The sequence below is a fragment of the Benincasa hispida genome, chromosome 12, assembly GCF_009727055.1.
Source record: "Benincasa hispida cultivar B227 chromosome 12, ASM972705v1, whole genome shotgun sequence".
NCBI classification, from domain to species: Eukaryota; Viridiplantae; Streptophyta; class Magnoliopsida; order Cucurbitales; family Cucurbitaceae; genus Benincasa; species Benincasa hispida.
Window position 1 is genome coordinate 47545122 of NC_052360.1, and position 20530 is coordinate 47565651.

General features: G+C 29.3%; 1 protein-coding gene across 1 annotated transcript; it reads right to left on the reverse strand.

The window, feature by feature from the left end:
* Positions 1-3: 3 nt before the first annotated feature.
* Positions 4-7948, reverse strand: LOC120092985 (methionine--tRNA ligase, cytoplasmic). The gene is made up of 17 exons (XM_039051267.1): positions 7813-7948; positions 7372-7516; positions 6725-6878; positions 6434-6589; positions 4584-4814; positions 4352-4495; positions 4095-4185; positions 3863-3969; positions 3659-3773; positions 3166-3284; positions 2957-3022; positions 2702-2830; positions 2196-2339; positions 1941-2061; positions 1246-1472; positions 1041-1142; positions 4-471 (listed from the first exon to the last, which is right to left on the reverse strand). Exons 1-17 carry the CDS (start codon positions 7946-7948, stop codon positions 241-243), a joined length of 2418 nt encoding a protein of 805 aa, XP_038907195.1. The 3' UTR covers positions 4-240.
* Positions 7949-20530: the final 12582 nt, after the last annotated feature.

The following is a 20530-nucleotide window of genomic DNA, read 5'->3' on the forward strand; positions in this document are numbered from 1 at the left end:
TCGTGAGGGAAATTTTGCAATCCTTAATATTTTCAGTAATTATTTTTTTCAAACATAATATAAAATCGAATACAACTTTCTATAACTTGGGACAATTGATTCGCCAATAATCCCATAAATAAAGCATAATGACATTGCAAATAAAGAAAAAGATGGAGGGGGAAAAAAAGTAAACTCGAGACCTGGAAAACGAAATCCTGCTCTCCTCTCCCTTCAGTGGTTGATTGAGATATTTTTGGTCTACCTGATAGAACCACTAGAAATGGAAGAAACTTTGCAAACACCAGCTGATGTGGTAAATGGTATATCTTTAAAACATGCCACCAGGTCTGTGTTTGTAGCTAAATCTACCTGCAGCGTCTCCCATACCTTCTTCTTCGGGTTCAATACATCGTCCGGCTCACCTTCAAATCCTGGGAATTTAATTCTTTCTCCGACATTGGCATCTTTGGGTGGCTCGACTAATTCGACCTAAAAAGTGCACCATGATAAACCACCGTTAGAAATCGTCATAACATGTTTTGAGGAGCTTTTTACTCTCTTATTTTGGTAAAATTCACAATTGGAAATATGTCAATGTCAATAAAACTTTAGAGAATCAGTTTTAGTTTCCTTGATGAAAGAAAAGGTTTTGATTTTCATCTAAAAATTGATTTAATAATATACTTCTTCAGGTATACTAAAGCTATATCACAAAGAGTGCCTTTTGAACATTAGCCCTTTATTTGAAAATTACTCTTATTCTTTAAAAAATTGCAACATTACCCATTGAGTCATTGACCTTTTACAAATGCTTCAGAACTACACTTTGTGAAGAAATTTAGGATCTAATCTACAAAATGGTGTGGCTATACACTGCCACCATTTAGGTCATTGCCACACCCGCTTCAAATTCCCAATTTCTTTCAAATTTTAATGAATTTCTACTTCAAGAATAGTTCTGAAATATTTATGAAAACTTGGATATATATATATATATATGTACTTATCCAATTGAAGCAAAAGTTGCAAACGAGGAGCATGGTATAAAATTTTGTAACCTTAGTATGATCGCTATTGGAAGCAGCAAGAACCATGGCTTGAGATTTAATGCCTCTCATGGATGCCGGCTTCAAGTTGCAAAGAACACACACCTTCCGATTCTACACCAGAAAATTCTGAGATGATGAATTTTGAAAAACCAAACATTTACAATCTATGTGAATAGACAAAGGGAGAGCTTTTATTTTCTCTAAACTGTTTAACCTGCATCTCTTCAATTGGTATGTATTTGACTAATCCACTGACAACGGTTCGAGGTTGCGATTCTCCCACATCGATTTCTTCGACATATAGGGAATCAGCATCAGGATGCTTCTGAGCTTTTGTAATTAACCCAACACGGATATCCAGTCTCGTAATCGTAATTTCTGTTTCCACAGCAGCTTTCGGTTTGCTGCCTGTGGATTTTGCCTGTTGCTTTTTTCCACTGCCTTCATCAAGAAACAAAGAGTAGAACCATTTAGAAAAACATTCGTGCGAAGAATATCATCTTATAAGTTAAATATTTTGTGTATTAAAATAAGATTTCAATTCTGACTACTTTCATTCACGTTATTATTATGTCACCCAATATATCCATCATCCCATGTCTGCCTTAATCAATCCATATGGCTCCAATACATGTATACATTGGCAATACTGATAAAAACATATTCGAAGTCTGGGAATCAAACTCCACTTTAGACAAGTAGCAGCAAAACAACGACAACGACTGAAGTGGTTACTTTTCAAAATGTAAATTTCGACAGTTTAGGAATCGAAATAGAAACCTAAAATTACATGGAAGTTCCAAGACCAAAGTCTGATTTGTCAAACCCGCATGCCAATAATGCTTTTATTCAAACTCCAAAAGTTTATCTCAATCATAAAGTGCAAGAAAAATGGAAAATTTAACCAACCTGAGACGTTAGTTTTTTTTAGCTGAGCAGCAATCTTTTCTGCTTCAGCTTCTGCTCTCACAATACGTTGAGCCTGACTTCCAGCAAACTTGTCTCTGTATAGTTCTACTTCTTCGTCTTTCTGGAGAAAGAGAGTTAAATGTCACCAAGGTCGTTTCATACTCAGCATAATCAACCCACAATCACAATCATCGATCACCAATTTATATCAAAGAAAACAAATTAAGAACACAATGAAGAACGGATGAGGCATACCAATTCTTTGAATAGTGGCTCTGGTGTGCCAATCTTATGACCAGAAGGTAGAATCTTCCAAGGTTGTTTTGCTTTCTCAATGTCTCCTTTTTCTTCACAAAGTGAAATATGTCGTCCCGGAGGTAAATCCAGTTGCCTAAACACCTTCAAATAGATGGGTAAAGGTTAAAAGGCAAAATTTCCTGAAAGTATATACTGGAATTACAGAGAAAATGAAGCATAAAAACGAAATATTAATTGCCAAATACCTAGATTCAGACTTTCAGTTATTTATTTACCTAACTAATGTCATATATTATCATATACTACTTTGTCAAAATATGTAAGATGTAATATGTACATAATTAAATAATAATATTCCATCCAGAAGGTAAACAATCTAGTTTGAGATTCTTTAACATAAAATAGATATTTGAATTAGGACTTATAATGAACACAATAATCAATCAACTGTTAACGCACTACAGCTAATAGAAATATGGAAAATCTGTAGTAAGAATATTTACCTCCAATGAGAAAGAAGGAATGAAAGGTTCTAATAAACATGCTAGAAGATGTACTAGACCAGCTGAAGTTCTCATAACAATATTGCAGGAAGGTTTGTCCGCTTTGTAAAGATTCCAGAACTGTGCTGTCTGCATGGAAAACATGATAAATGGTCAGCGGCAAAGATTGCAAAGAGATTTTAAAATTAAAAATGATGATAATAGTAATAATGTACATAATACAAAACAAAATCCAAATGAGTCGACTATGCTTACTTGCAAATATATATTTCCCTCACTTGAAATAGCCATTGCAGCTTTCAGACCTTGTTTTAGTTTAACCTGTAAATATTCCACAGAACAATTTCATTTCCATAATCGATATAATGAAAAAGGAAACGGAATAATTTAATATCATAAAATATCCTGTTCCTATAACAAAAAGTTTACGAAATATGAAGTTGAACTTTTTTTTTTAAAAGTACCTTCTCCATTGATTCCATATATTGGTCTACGTATTTACCCACTTTTTCAGCCAAACCCAATGTTAGTTCATGAGACACCACGTCAGGAGCATCAGGAATAATGGAACCATAACCCTGCCCTGTAAATAGAGAATTCAAATATGTTCAACTGTAGGACACAAAAACATAAAGTTTTGGGAAATTTTATTGCCTTTTTATAGGAGTTAATATAGTGCTTGGAAATATTTCGTAAATCTAAAATAAAACATGGGGCCCACACGAAATGATTGGTTCTTCAGAATAAGAAGCACAAACATTCGATTGGGCAACTGTATCTGACCCTATTAGTAATTATTTATTTAATATCTATAACAGATTTACAAAATTCATTTCCACCTTGCAGTTGCAGCTATATAAATACATACTAGTTCTACCTGAAAAAAAAAATCAGTTCTGAAAGCAAAAGTAACTACAAAGCCCCTAGTAAGTTATAAGAAGAAACAAAAGTACCAACCTAAAGGTTTGGCAATGAAGCTCAAAACTCGATGAATGAAGTTGCCCAAATTGTTCAGTAACTCGCCATTAAGTTTTGCTTGTAAATCAGCCCACGTAAATAATGTATCTGAAACCTAATTTTACAGAATTTAAAATTTCAAAATATATACATAAGCTATGAACAAAGCAGAGAATACCAGAGTCAATTAAGTGGAATTTTTACCTCAGGCCTATTGGCTAATAAGTAATATCTCCATACTTCTACAGGAATATTTGTATCTTTTGCATCATTACCAAAAACTCCTATGCCCTTACTTTTAGAAAATTTTCCTATACAAGCAATCCAGAATAAATGGTTGCGGTAAGACGTTTCTGAACAGTGTATACAAATTATTCATCCCGACAGATAATAAGTAAAAAAAAAAATGTGTACCGACTAAATCATTCACTATTACCTGCTTCATAGTTTAAATATTCAGTAACACTAATGGTTTTCATCAAGGTCCAGTCTTCTCCAGTTCCAAGAAGAGTAGATGGAAACATAACCTGAATCAATATTCCAGAGAAGTTACCCAATAAATATAAGTTCCAATTTATGAGTGAGAGAGATTCATTACAACAGTCAAAGTGGCGTTTGTAAATTCATTTAAAAGGAGAGAAAAATAAAAACAGATCTTTAGACAAAAAAGGAAAGTTGAATGGTGAGGCCTACCGTGTGGAAAGGCACATTATCCTTTCCCATAAATTGAAAAAGCTCCACATTTTCTGGATTCTTCCACCATTTCTCCCATTCATTTGTGTAGCATGATGTAATGGAGACGTATCCTATAGGTGCATCAAACCAGACATAGAAGACCTAACAAAATTGAAATCAAAATTAACAAATATTTATCATAGAAGTTTGTCTAGCTATTATAATAAAAAAGATTGAAAAGAAAACTAACCTTGTCCTTGAACCTTTCAAGTGGAACGGGAACCCCCCACTTTAGATCTCTTGTAATACACCGGGGTTTCAACCCTTCCTTAAGCCAAGCATGTGTTGCTTGAATAGCATTTTGGCTCCAAGATCCAGCCACACACGTCTTGTTGATATATTCTTCCAGTTTCTCTCTCAGCAAAGGAAGTTCAAGAAACATGTGGTTGGTGTCACGAATACGTGGGGTTGTTTGACAGACCTATTTTCCATACATTAACACTAAGTTGCCATCTTGGGGAAAATTAAACGAATTGATATATTTTTGTTTTATTAATAAGAAACCTGGAAAAAAGTACCCGACAAAATCAAGTGCATTAGATATTACTACATTTGTTATTTAATTACAGCTACTCATATAACAATTGTTTTCTAGAGCTGTCATTTGGAAACTGTGGAATGAAAGAGATGCTAGGATCTTTTTATCAAGATCCTCAGAAGAAGTGCTGGATTTCTTGGTGTAAAATTGTTCTACCCTTGAGCAACCATAGTCTAATCCACTTCGAGAAGTTTTTAGTAATCTCTTTGAATGGAATGACTCCCATTTGTATCATTGATTATCCAATAAAAATATAAGTTTTGTTTTCCATATATTTCGTGGCTTTATACTTTCTTTCGTCCACCTTTTTTGGTTCCTTTTCTACTCTTTTTCTTGCTTTCTAAGAGGAAGGCGTTAACAAATAATGTTGAATTACAGCTTTCACAACAATTCCTTGGGTGACCTCGCGTGAAAGCTGATTTCCAATGAGAAGGTCCACTCTAGAACTAAAATGGCTATAATATAATCCTACAACTTCAACTTTCTGATAGAAAGAAACAAGAATCCTTCCCATGTCTGGAAATGAGAGAGAAAGAGAACGATAGAGACAGAGAGAAAGGTGAGCAAGAGCAGAAAAATGTTAGTATTGCTTCAATAGTAACCACTGATGGTATATAACACAAATTTTGATCATGGAAATGTGTTAAATAAACATACACCAAGCTTCAAACTGACAATAATAGATTATGAACTATCTTGTCTTTATTTGCTTCAAGGTGTGAATTCGTCCTCCAATAAGGAAAAGAGACTTTGACCCCTAGACTATTGGGACTTCGTGCAAGACATATTTCAATAGCTTTTCCAAACTTCCAATAGATCGTTCCTTACAATAATTGGATGAACTCAGTAGTAGACATATGAAAACTCAAAAGGATTTTTCTCAAATAATTACTATTAATAAAAATTGAAAAATAAAATAAAATAAAATAAAATAAAAGGAGATAGAAGGAGAAGAAGATGCCAAAGGACCTCCTTGCTGCAGTGTGTGAAAAGTTGGAAATGAATAAAAAATTCACTGCTTAAAATTTGAAGGAAACCACATGCTGCAGTGTGTGAAAAGGAAAATGCCAAAAGAAAGATCAAGTATTCCATGGAATTGGCCACATGAAATTCTTAACACAACACCAAGGATAGATTCAAGGTAGTTTCAAGAAGACTTTTAGCCAATTGTTTCCTTATCACCTTATTTTCTTGAAAAGCTCCAATGGGACCCGAGGATAAGGAAGAAAAAGCAACCAATCAACCATTCAAACCAATTTGTTCTACAAAGAAACAATCTCTACTTTTTGTCGAGAGTTAAGAGGCGATTGGTGCTGTTTGATTTGAAAGGACAAAATTTGAGAGTCTATTGGACCCCCACCCCAACCCCTCTTCGTTTGAGGAATATGTTTTCGTAATTTCCTACGAAGCTCTACAGTTCACTGCACTTAATGAAAGATTCTGTAATACCAAAAACAAAAAAAAAAAAAGTTTATCAGCAGCAGCAGCAAATCCATGAGTACCTTGCACCTAGGGTCTTTCAATTCAGTTGGATTTAGAAGTTTCCCGCACTTCTCACACTGATCACCACGTGCAGAGTCATACTCACAACCTGGAGTAGGACATGAGCCTTCAACGAGCCGATCGGCTAAAAATCTCTCACAAGTATCACAGTACAGCTGAAGTATAGGTAACAAAAAACTAAATAAAAATCATGCATGAAATCAGTAAACAGACGTAGAAGAACTCAAGCACATGCAACCATAAGTAACCAGGAGATGAATATAATACTCAAGTGATAAATAACTCTGTACCTGTTGCATCGTGTTTTCAGAAAGCCAATTGTTCTCCAATAGTTTGCCAAATATTGCTTGACAAACTTCAGTCTGCTGTGGAGATGATGTGCGCCCAAATTCATCAAAACTAATACCAAACCAATCATAAACTTCTTTGTGAATGGCGTGATACCTGAAAGTGCAGAAATAGTTAAATAAAGGTCCAAAACTTCCCCAGATATAGGTCACGTCTAAGCAGGTAGCGGGAACTGGGATTCAAGAGAGGAAGAGAATCTGAACGGTCAATTAAGCGTACAAGTACATAAAATCCGGCCAAATTAAGCCATTACGGAAGTAAGGAACAGATTATCTTCAAAAATGCTCCACGAAATTACATGCATGCGAAAATCAGAATCGTTCGACACAATTTTAATATGAAAAAAAAAATGTCCAAGAAGTGAATATGACAGTATGCGAGTCCAGAAGACAGTATTAAGCATGAGATCCAGATCTTCATCTGATTTACAAACTATGCTCGTGGAAGATAGAAGAAAATTTGAAATTGAAACATTACGTGAGCAGAGATTATATACAAAACGCGCAATAGAAAGCCGAGCGAACTATTTTCCAGAATCACAGATGGAGACAGTAACCACGACGAACAGAAACCAGAGAAGAAATCTTACTTGTCACAAATCTCTTTAGGAGAGCATTTCTCTTCCATTGCTTTTGTCTCCGTCGCCGTTCCATACTCATCGGTTCCGCATATGTAAATAGCGTTATAACCTCTAAGACGACAGTATCGAGCAAAAACATCAGCACTCAACACACCTGCATGCACAAAAAAGTCAATCCAGCTGCATGGTGGAAGTATAACAGGATATCGAAACCAAATAAAAACATTTCATTCCGCCTTCTAATAATCATAATAACAATCTGCATCACAAAATGAGGCGCATTAAACTGAGAAGGCCGCATAATTCCTCAAATCTCCATTATTCAATTCTCAGTAAGCGAACAGCAATCAATTGAAACACAAGCACACAAGAAATGAGAAGAAACAGTAGAATCCTCAGTCAATCAAACGCACGGAAACACATATATACACAAGTGAGAAAGAACATTACAGCCAATGATGTTGCCGAGGTGAGGAACGTTATTGACGTAAGGAAGAGCGCTGGTGATGAGAATGTTCCTCTTTCCTGGAATCGGAAGCTTTGTGGCCTTGGTTCCGGCGGGGGCGGCGCCTGCAACGTCTCCCATCTCTATCAATCCGCCGGAAAATCAAAGGCTCCTCCTCCTACTAACAACGAATTCTTCCTCGTTCAGATAGCTTCACCGGCGAGAATCGAGATGATGAATAAATGAAAACGTAGAAACTAGGAGATGTGCGACTTGGAAAGACGGCGTTACAAGTCTCAGTGGGCGGAGGAAGTAGGGTTACCGCACTTCTTTTGCCCTTCTTTTTCAATTTTCTTTTTTTCTCTTTTTCTTAGATTTTCTGATTGTATTTTTTTTTAAAGCTAAATTTTCTGATTGGTTAAAACCTTCTTTTCTGGTAAGTACGATCGACTCTTATATGATATTTTAATTTCGTTGCAGGTTTTTTCCTCTTTGTACTGCAGCATTAAAATATCATTTTGGGTCATTAAAATCATTTGTATTATTATTTAAAATTACTCGAATAATAATTTTAGTATTTAGAATCAATTTTAATAATATAAAAAAATATAAATTTAAATATTGAATTGATCCTGTGATTTAAATGAGTTTAAACACGATAAAAGTAATCTTAACAATTTCAAAATACTTTCAAGCAAGCACTAAATTAAACGGCCCATTTAGATTCATTTGAAAAAAGTGTTTTATTAGTGATAGAATAAATAAAAATTTACAGATAGAAAAAATGACAAACTATTTATAAAAACAGCAAAAAAAAATATTAATAAGCACTGATATATTTCTATCAATGTCTCAGATATAAATTAATAAAAGTTTATCATCGATAGAGGCTGATAGAAATTGGTGTCTATCAATGATAGAAACTGATACAAGTCTATAATTATTAAATTTTGTTATTTTGTGTAAATAGTTTTCCTTAATTTTTATTTTTGAAAATCTTTTTTTTTTAAATACTTATGATAAAAGCATATTAAAATATATTTGAAAAGTTATTTTTAGTGGTTATCGAATGCTTGAAAATATATTCTACAATACACCTTAAAATATTATTTTAGTTTACATATTTTAGAAGTTGTTCTATTTTAGTTTCAGTATTGTTGAAATCAATATTTTACTACTTATATTTTCAATAAGTATAAAATTTAGTCTATATGGCTACATTATTTAAAAAAAAGTTTATTATTTGTTTTCATTTTCAGTATAAATTTTGAAACTATATTTACATATTATATTTTTTATGAAAATTATTTTATTATTTAATCAATTTTGATAAAAATTAACGTTAAAAATTAAATTTAAAATTTATTGAAAATATAAAATTAGAGTTGGACATTTGAACTTTAAAGTATATGAGCTAAAATTATATAAATATTTTATTATTATTATTATTATTATTATTATTATAAACTTTTACATCTCGTTCTTTACTTATCGATTTATACTTATTATTCCAAAATATAACTCATCAATAAGGCAAAGGACATGGATATGACGAATATATTTTATTAATTAATTCGAAACTTTTATGTATATTAATTTGACGAATAAAACGTGCTCATATTTATTGTATTCATTAATGACTAGGATAAACAACATGATTTATAAAATAAATTTGATTTAGTTGATATTTTTTTATGAGATAGTGGGTATTATTTAAATATTTGTTTAATTAGTGGCATTCTTTATCATTTTTATCCTTCAGCTATTAGAAATATTACATAAGAAATTTCTTCTTCAAATTTTTTTTCCTTTTTAAATGAATTGTTCTCCAAGGTCTTCTATATGGAAGACTTCCTTTTTATTTCCTAATTGCTTGTTCTCCAAACAAAGACTACTTCTTTAATTTATATAGGAAATTTTTTTTAAAAAAAAAAAAAAATTGAAGGTGGGCACTTTTTTTCAACAACGATGTGAATCAAACTTTCGACTTTTAAGAAAAAAAATTATGTCAATTTCAGTAAAGTCAAGTTTACTTTGTCCGATGGCAAGTTCATTGATAATCGTACAAATCAATGTCAAAGTGACAAAGTATACATAGACAAATCAATAATTATTTACCCATCTTATTTTTATTCCATTGATATGGTATAGTGATATATCTGATATTATTTATAATGATAGACCTAACAATAAATTAACGATAGTAAAAAAAATTATAGAAAAAGATAAAAGTAAATATCACTCGTTTATTGGTATCTTTTATTAATATGATATATCAATGATAAATAATATTAATAGAAGAAAATGGGTATGAAACAATAATTGCTAGAAAATAAATGTTAAATATTTTATATTTACAATTCTTAATTGACTGACATGGTAAATCAATGATATTTTTAATAGCATACAAGTAATTGCCTAAGTATGTCTATAAGTGATAAACTACCAAATGTAAATAGTTTGTCTTTTTAAAAAGAATGATAATAGTTTGTTACTTATTTGGGAGGATAAGAAATAGTTCTATAGAAATGTTTAAAAACAATTTTCTCTCTTTAAAATTGTTGTGAGTGAATTTGGACATGTCGATATATGCCAAAAAACTAGAAAACGGTGAGTGAGTGAAGATTAAAAAAAAAAAATGGTTAAAGTGGACTTAATTCAATTAAATCCAAGTGACAGCTAATCAACTATCATCATATCTAATCCTAATTTGTTAGGATTAGGAAATATCCATCTCATCCTTGCATAAGAGAGAGGTAAACTCTATCTCATTATCTCTATAATATATCATTATAATTTCATATGAGGTAATTGAAACTTGATTTGGAATCTAAAAACTTTGACTTTTTTATTCTACAATTCTTTACTCTAACTTTGATATCATAGTCTTTTTTTATATATATAGGTTATCTCTTTCATAAATTACAAATTAAGGTCAGGTGCATTTTCCTCTGTCCGAAATTTGACATCAACAAAAATCGTTATATTTACAAATGCGGAATATGGTTGATATATTTACTATTAATTTAAATTATTACATATATGCAATTACCTTTTTATATTTCAATCTAAGATTATCTCCCTCAAGTTATATTAGGTGGTTAATTAGGTTGTGCAAAAAATGAGTTTTTTCTTTGTTACGTTTAGACCTCGTTTGGTAACATTTGATTTTTTTAATTTGATTTTTGAAAATTAAGCCTACACATTTCTTACAATGCTTTGCATCTTTCTAAATTATAATAGTTGATTTTTTAACTAAATTCCAAAACAACTTTTTTAAAGCTACTTTTTTTAATTCTCAAAATTTGACTTGGTTTTTTAAATCATTGTTGAAAAGTAGATAACAAATGAATAAATTTGAAGATGGAAGTAGTGTTCATAAGTTTAATTTTCAAAAATAAAAATAAAAAAATAAAATAATCACCAAATAGGACCTTAATAATTTGGAGGACTAAAACATATTTACCTCGCGGGATCTTATTTTTATTCCCTTGAGTTGAGTTTGCCTTTTTAATATTTTGTGTTGTTCATTTATATTCTTGTTATTCTCTCCATTTCTTTGATTGAATTTATGTCTTGACGTACCTCGAACCGTGTGAGATTTACTATGTTGTATAGTAATTCGATATCTTTTCAAAAGGAAAAAAAAAGTTACGAAAGAAAGTATGAGAACTATTTTTTAATTTTTTAAAAAACAAAAATAGAAAAAATGCGAAAATAAATCAGAATCATTCCATTAGCCAAGACCTCATTAGTCAATTATTTGAGTACGTAACCATTTTATTTTTTATTTTTATTTTGAAAATTAAGTTTATATCATATGCATTTCTTAGCGTGTACAATGGTTGGATTTTTAGTTAAATTTAAAAAAAAAAAAAAAAAAAAAACAACCTTTTGAAAACTATTTTTTTAGTTCTAAAAAATTATCTTAATTTTTTTAAACAATTAATGAAAAATAGATAACATGAAGAAATTTGAAGATGAAAGTAACGTCTATAGACAATTTTCAAAAACAAAAATAAAAAATAAAATGCTCAACAAAATGGGCCTTGGTATTTTAGTTTTTGAAAATGAAGTCTATAATACCATTTTTATTTTTAAATTTTTTGCTTTGGTATGTACTTTTACCAATGTTTTAAAAAAATCAAGCCAACTTTTTTTTTACTTTAAAAAAAAAAAGAAGAAAGAAACAAAGTTCAAAAACTAATTTTTGTTTTTAAACTCTGGTTAAGAATTAAACTAATTTACTTGAAAACCATGATAAGAAATTAAAGAAAATAAACTTAATTTTTAAAAACGAAGAACAAAAATCCAAATATATACTTTCTAACGGAGCTTAGGAGAAACTTTTGATTTTTCATTTTGTCTCTTTTATTTAATAGTTATATAGATTTATGAAGTAATTTTATTTTAGTGAGATTTTCAAAACTAGAAAAATAAGGGAAACTACTTACACAACTCATCAAAATTTAATATTATTTGATGGAGGATGATAATCAGTATCTATCAGTAATAGAAACTGATAGAAGTCCATCATTGGTACTATATGATAGAAGTCTATCCGTATTTTTTCTTTTTTCTTTTTACTATTTTTTAAATAGTTTGACTTTTTTATTTATGAAAATTGTTTCTTATTTTAATTATAATGATTAAACAATTTGTAAGTGTATCATTGATTTTGAATTTTAATCATAAAGATCAAACAATTTATATTTTGCTTCTAAAAATTAAGGGTAAACCTAACCCAATCTGTGGTTTGGATTGGGTTATCAACTCATTTGGGTTGGGTTGGGTTCAAATAAATGAAAATTTTATGAGTTGAGTTGGTTCATGTGTTCACCTAATGTAACCAAAACCAACCCGAATTTATTATTAACTTTAAAATATTTTTTTTATTACTTATAACACAATTATTTATACATATATTGATTTTAATTTTATTCAATCCCAATACATTTTGAATAATTTATTCTTCAACAACTTTTAAAAGCAATTTCTTTGCACTTTAGAAATAAAATTTTCATTATATAGATTGAAATTGAGTTGTTAATTTTAATTCAATATATGGAAATAATTAAATTAGATTCTTACATATTTATATTTTGTTTATTTTTAGAACAAAATTTTAAATAAATGATCCGATTAATCCGAACTAACCCAATCCAAATATTTCATGGTTGGGTTGGGTTTGGGTTCATTTTTTAATAAGGGTTATTTTGGTTGAAAAAATTTACAACCCGAACAAAATTTTTTCAACCCAACCCAATCCAACCATGAACACTCCTACTAAAAATATTATATTTTAAACCACTTATTAACTTTTATAAGTAAATTCTGACTAAAAAAACATTTATAAATAAATTGATATCTACACCTACATTCATTGAACTAAAATAAACTAAAAATAGTGATAATAATATGATAATTATTATAATTAAAAATAATAATAATAATAAATAAAACTCCACTATATTTCAATTGTTCTTTAATCTAATCCTCAAGGGAAAAGATGTTCTTTTAACATAGTTGAATTAAAAATACTATTCCCATTACAAGATTCCTCAAAATCAGACTTATGTTGAGCCTAATACACAATATTCCCTCATTAATTTGCTCTTGCAAGTTGAGATGCTAAGAATACATTCTATGCCAACATAAAAAAGAATGCATCTTTCATAAGTTCCATACATTTTGGAGAGATTAATTAATACACAATCATGAACTCAAGTATGAAAAAGAATCTTCCCTTTTCATCTTGAATATGATAAATTTAAAAAAAAAAAAACAATAAAAATCAAAATTGGCACAAATTTGTTAGTTGTATCAATTTTTATCATAAAATTTCAATTTCACCAAAGTGTGTAACTCAATCTTAGATAAATATGGCAACATTTATCATTTGACAGTTTTATCCTAACGATATTAAAAAGTTATTAAAATTTCTCAACTTTCAAATTTGTGTCTAAAAGATCCATGAACTTTGAAAGTATTGATAAGTTCTTAATTTTTAATTTTGTAGTTAATAATTCTCTGGACTTTAAAAATGTTTAATAAGTGTTTAAACTTTCAATTTTATATTATGTTAGATCTCTACTCGTTAAAAACATACAATAAATCTACCAACTTATAATTATATGTTTAGTAGGTCCATAATTGACATATAAAAAAATTAACTGGTCTATTGGATAGAAAATTAAGGGTATGCTTAGAACACATTTTCAAATATTTGATATAAAAAAAATAAGTTATTTTGGAAAAAAAAAATGGAGAGTTTGGCTACCCTTAAAGTATTTTCAACAATTTTTGTCAAAAGTGTTTAAATAATAATGAATTTCTTAAATATTTTTAAGTCAATCCAAACGGGCCCTAAATTTTATATCTAACAGTTTTATAAACATATAATTTAGTATTCGACGAATCTAATAGTTTTAAAAAAAATGTTGAATAGGTCATCAACATGTTTAGTGCAAAATTGAAAATTTACGGTTTTATTATTTTCTTGAAGTTAGTTTCTGGTTGATCCCTATAGTTTGGCTAAATTGTACTCTAGTTACTAAAAAAGTTCAACTATCACTTAAAACTTTTTTACTCAACCTTAAACTTCCAATGCACTTGATTAACATAGTTACATAAATAGGAAAGTACACATGAAATATTTGTTGATATCTTAAAAACAATTTGAAGGACTAAATTGAGAAACTTATAATTAAATGAAAATTTTACATGAACCATATTAAAACTTTATTTAAATCAAATGAATCGATTTATAATTTAACCTTAATTTAGTAAAAAGCGAGTAATGCCACTATCAATCATAACTTGTCTCAATGCCAAGAGTATGTTCGGTAACGATTTTGAAATGATTACAATCCCTTTTATCATTTTCAAAATCATTTTAAAACATGTTTTTAATCATTCAAAACTACGTAAAAGTTATATTTAAAAGTATAAAATTAAATATTAAATAAATTTTGTATGGGTAATGTCATGTTTGGTTTCGAACATGATAATGGTGATTTTAATGATTTCAAAATAGATATACCTGAAAAAACTACTCCATCTTGAAGATAGTTTTAGTAGTTAAGATATAAAGAAAAAAACGAATTCAACGAGATGTTAATTCCCAAAGTAACACAAAATATATTCTTCTTGTGAAAAATATTCCCATTGCGTGTCAAAGTTCTCTCTTGGAGTTGGACCCTTGAAAGTCAAAATTTGGAGAAAACTTGTGCTTTCTTTCCCTCAACTTTCAAAATTTAGAGATTTGATTTAATTCACCATTTTGTGAAATAAATTAAGAAATAATATCACCATTTAGTCAAAATTCAAAAGTCAACCATCAATATATGTATATGTATGCGTATGTGTGTATATATATGCATAATATACTTTACTCTTGATTTTTTTTTTAATTGATTAATTAGAAAAGATTTAGAGATTTTATGAATAATCATTAATTACAATATACGTCACGATTCTTATTTTATTCTCATTAAGTAATATGACATATATCCTTAAATTTAGGAATATGTTATGGTAGTTACAATTAAGGCTTCATCCATGGTGTTTAGGATTCCATTTCTTTTTGGATTTATTTTTTCCCCATTATTTGTTACTTATATTACATTATTTCACCGTATGTAATTTGAATTTGAATCCCATTACTTATATATTTCATATTTATTAGGATATATTGTATAATATATTCAACTGCAGAATCATCCATGCTTTTAAGAAATGTATATTTATTATTTAATATATTAGAATGTTTATTGTTCCAAATTTTGGTTGTTTCATTATATATTGATTTTATTTACCATATATATATATATATAAATTTACATTATTTCATTATAGGTAATTCAAATGTCCTTACTTATGTCAATTATATAGTTTATGTACAAAAAGATGTATTGCCTGATATATTCAATCGACATAGCACTTCATACACTTAAAAAACGTTTATTTATTATGTTACAATGTTTTTTTTTTTATTTCGACTATCTTATAATATATTGTATTGTATTTGTCATATTTTTATAAAATTACATTATTTCATTACAGGTAATTTGAATATATTTATTTATTATGAAGGTTATTTCAACATAATAGTTTTCATATGTGCATTTTTCTAATATTTTCCGTATGTGGCGTTTATGAATTTCCATTCATGGTTTCTTATTAACTGATATCCTTAAACTTAAGAAATATGAAGTGCTAGTTACATTTGAATTGTTGGGGTTGATGCCCTAAATCTCGTAGGGTCTCATAGTTTGTAATTGTAATGTACAAACACTTTATTTATGTAACAAAATATGTGATGTTTTATTTAAAAATTGGTTGCACTAACACAAACCAGTAAACTAACAACCTTGTAGCTTAAACATGTATGTAGAGACAAGTGGATCATGTTTAAGTGATAACCCAAATGGTCTATAGTAGATGGATGAGGTCTGATACCTTATCCTAGTGACACTACGAGTATGCCCCACTTTGTAAATGTTACAAATGTTGTAAAGTGCTACAAATGGTCTGATCCTGTTCATTCACGTGGAGACATATGAGTGAGGATATTCTATACAAAGAAGTTTGTATAAGATCGGACCACGGAATGTTTAGTCTCATTATATAATGTCGTTCGTAATAGAGACTTACATTTCACCAGAATGACTATAGGTAACATGGTCTGAATCCTGAGTGAGTTGTGAACTCCTACCAATGAGGGCAGTCCTTTGATTTGTATGGGGGAGAGTGGCCAAATCGCCGATTCAACAAATCTACCATTTTGGGGATTCGTCAGATTGGGGAGCTGGAAACACGGCTATACAATAAGGAATTTACTCATTCTCCAATGTCGGAAGTAGATAAATTGTTCCCTTAAGGGCTGATTCTAGGGCTTGAACAATGTGGCGCCACACTCTCTCCTGGTTTGAAAAGGGTTTGATCATAGTTAGACTAAGATTTATTGTTCACTAGAGAGATTAGTGGTACTTAAGGAGTTAGATGTAACTACAGGGGCAAAACGGTAATTTTAATGTAACTGTACTTACGAGCAATTTGCGAAAGGTCATCGTACTATTGATTGGTTATATCCAATGGACATAGAAATATATCTGTAGTGCAAATAGTGCGGGTGTTGGTCTTTAGTGAAGTGCCCGATAGTTAAAATATGGTGAATAATTTAATTAAAGAGTTTAATTGATTATTCACGTACCATTTGAGCTTCAAGCTACAGGTCCATGAGGTCTCCTCAGTAGCTCAACGGAATTAAATGAGAATTAGTTTTTAGATTAATTTGAATTGTTTAAATTAATCAAGGGAATTAATTATATATGATATAATTAATTAAATTTTAATTATATGTGATATAATTAATTTGATACATTATAATATTAATTATTTATGAGAGGAAATAAATATTCGAAAATAATTCAAATATTAATTTTATGAATTGGATTCATATTGTTGTATTTTATGTAAATGTGATTGATATGAATGTCATTAGTGAGATAAAATAAACTATAGGTTATATTGTATTAAAACTACATATTATATGTTATATTTGATATAACATATAATTTAATATATATTATATGATAAAGTGGTTATCATATTAATATATATTAAATAAATAAATAATTTATTTATTTTAATTAAATTAATTATTTTTTAAAATTGATCAATGGAAGTTCCTACCCACTAGGGGTTTACATAGTCCGGTTGGAAGATTTGTTGTGACCAACCAAAAATTGGGTTGGCTAATAATGAAACTCTTTTTGGAGGGTCAACCCAACCCAACCCAAAATTTTCAGGTTGGGCCGGGTGGTCACTGGTTCGATTTTTTTTTTTTTATTTGACTGTTTTTTTAACTTATATATATATATATAAATTATATAATGGGCCCGACCATGAATGGGGTAACCCAAACCAACCTTGAATTTAATATTTTTTAATATTTTTAACCCAACCCAACCCAACCCTTGCGGTTTGGGTTGGGTAGTCCGGGTTGGTCGGGTTACCGAATTTTTTTAGCACCCCTACTCCCCACTTTTCTCTCCACTTCACATAAGTGGAAAATTAATTATATATTTAATCACATAAGGCTCCCAGAGATCTTCTTTATCCTGTAAAAAGAAAAAGACAGTGAACATAGAAGGGTTGTGTGAAAGAAAAAGAAAAAAAAAAAAGTCATTTATCTTCTCTTCTTTCACTCTTCCTCCCTTCAATATTTCCAATGACTTCACCTGTTGGCCATCACCAATGAACAATTCTGGTGACAGTCATCAACTTTGGTGACAATCTGACAACATGCTATGATGACCACCTTTGGTGGCCAACTCTAGCCATCAACTTTGGTGACCACCTTCGATATCCCAACTTTGACAACAACCACCATCAACAACTACTGTCGCCATACTTCGACGACATGATTCGACAACCACCTTTAATGACCAAATTTTGACAACTACCCCTGACAACGATCACCTTTGGCAAAAAACCACATTCGACAATCATCTATAAAGACCAACTTCGACCTTCAACTCTGCGTGACTACCACCTCCGATTGCCAATTTTAACGACCAACTCTAACTATCAACTCCATCGATATCTCCAATGACTAACTCTAGTGACCAACTCAAGCGATCATATACTAAAAAGAAACAATAAAACTCGATTGATGAAAGTGTTCATATATATATATATATAATTGAAATTATTAGTTCATATTGTCTAATAATCGTCTTATATAGTAATTTACATTAATAAAATTAAAGTAATTTGGGAATAAAGTCAAACCAAATAAACTTGTATATAAAAATGCTTTTGAGGAAATATAACCAACACATTTATACTTTTATTTTAAACATTTTTTTTTAATAAAAAGTGTTTAAATTGCAATGACTTTTTTTAAAAACATTTCACTGCCGGTTTGAAAGCGAAAGCTCATCTAAGATGGATCCATAATTGTATCTTTAAGGCTCTCCAATGTGAGACTTTGATCACATTCCCAACACCAACAAACATGCATAATATACCTTAATTCACCTACTATTTGACATAAGATGCTATAAAAAATTCTAAACCCCTTGATTACGTACTTTTGTGTGTGCATATCAAGCATATTGTAATTTAGTTGTTTGTAAGAAACAAGAGTATTTTAACCACCATGAGTTGGCCTAATGGTAATAAGAGACATGACCTTGATAAAAACCTAAGAAATCATGGATTCAATCCACAATAGTCACTACCTAGGATCTAATATCCTACGAGTTTCCTTAACACTCCAATGTTGTAAGGTCAGACGAGTTGTCTTGTGAGAATAGTCGAGATACGTGTAAATTAACCCAAATCAAGGATATATATATATAAAGAGTATTTTATCTATCTAAAGTACAATAAACATATAAAAATTTGTAAAATATTGTAAATGTTTTAAGTTAACATCTCAATTAAGTGTTAAAAGTTTGAGGCAATATGCGTACAATTGGAGGGTTAAACAAAAATAGCCACTAAAAAATTATTCTTTTTTTAAATTACAAAAAAATTGCACCATATATCCGATTTAACAACTCAACTTTACATTTCAAACACAAATTTCCTAACTCCTTGTATATATTAGACTTTAAAACTCAATTTAATACCCAAACAACTCATAGATTTAATATATTAATCTAACTTGTTATCGGTGAATCTATTTTCGATGGAAAAAACATTTAATAATTCAATTTGATCATATTAAAAATGAAGTTAACAAAAGATAAAAAAAATGGTTTTTTTCTTCATTTTTCTATTACAAATATATCATTTATTAAATCGTACCAATAAGTCAACAGTATAATTCAAAAGTCATCCAGTTATTGACGGGTCAATTGGAGAGATAAGGCTGTTTCTAAGAAAAATTGGGAAAAACGGATTATCTAAAAGTTATTTAGATAATTAGGGTTCTTTTTCTGTCCTTTAGTGCATTTCACCATTTTAGTTATTTTTATTTTTCAATTTATTCTTATTAACCCTTTTGTTTACCTTTTTTCTTTTTCCTTTTAAATTATTTTTTCGTTGTACTTAGATTGTTTAAGGTTATTTTTTATGAGAAAAACATATTTTTTTTATCTCTAGATTTTAGATCTAATTACTATTTAGTCTATATTTTAAAATATTATATTTTTATTATTCAATTTTAAGTAATTATTTTTAATTTAGTTTCGACATTTCTTAATGTTAAAAATTACCCTTTCAAATTTGAATTTTATTTGAATTTGATCTTTTAATTTCAATTTAATTCTTAGGTTTCAAAATATTACAGTTTCATCATTAATATATATATATATTTACAATATGAATGAGAAAAAGTTATAATTAATATATCGATCAAAATTTAAAATATCGATGTCGATGAAAATTAAAGATCTTAATTTTATGAAAATATTGATAAAAATCATTAGATACTCTTGAAAAATTCTAAATTATTTCTCATTAAATTTCTAAAGTGACAATATATAAAAAGTAATAATCAATATATCAAGAAACTTTATAATTTTATTTGCAATAAAAAAAATTATTTTAAATGATAAAAATACTGAAAATATTTACAAATGGTAGCAAAATTTCACCGTCTATCTGCGATAGACTACTATTTGTATTTGTCAATAGACTGCGATAGACTACTATCTGTATCTAACATGGATAGTCTATCGTAGATAGACAATTTTTTTTTGTTATATT

What these genes read in the sequence shown, in the direction of transcription:
- LOC120092985 (XM_039051267.1), bottom strand. Translation starts at nt 7,948, where the DNA reads ATGGGAGACGTTGCAGGCGCCGCCCCCGCCGGAACCAAGGCCACAAAG. An exon ending in TATTAGCCAATAGGCCTGAG is followed by an intron (nt 3,774 to 3,862) that starts GTAAAAATTCCA and finishes CTGTAAAATTAG; the next exon opens with GTTTCAGATACATTATTTAC. An exon ending in TACCAATTGAAGAGATGCAG is followed by an intron (nt 1,143 to 1,245) that starts GTTAAACAGTTT and finishes TTTCTGGTGTAG; the next exon opens with AATCGGAAGGTGTGTGTTCT.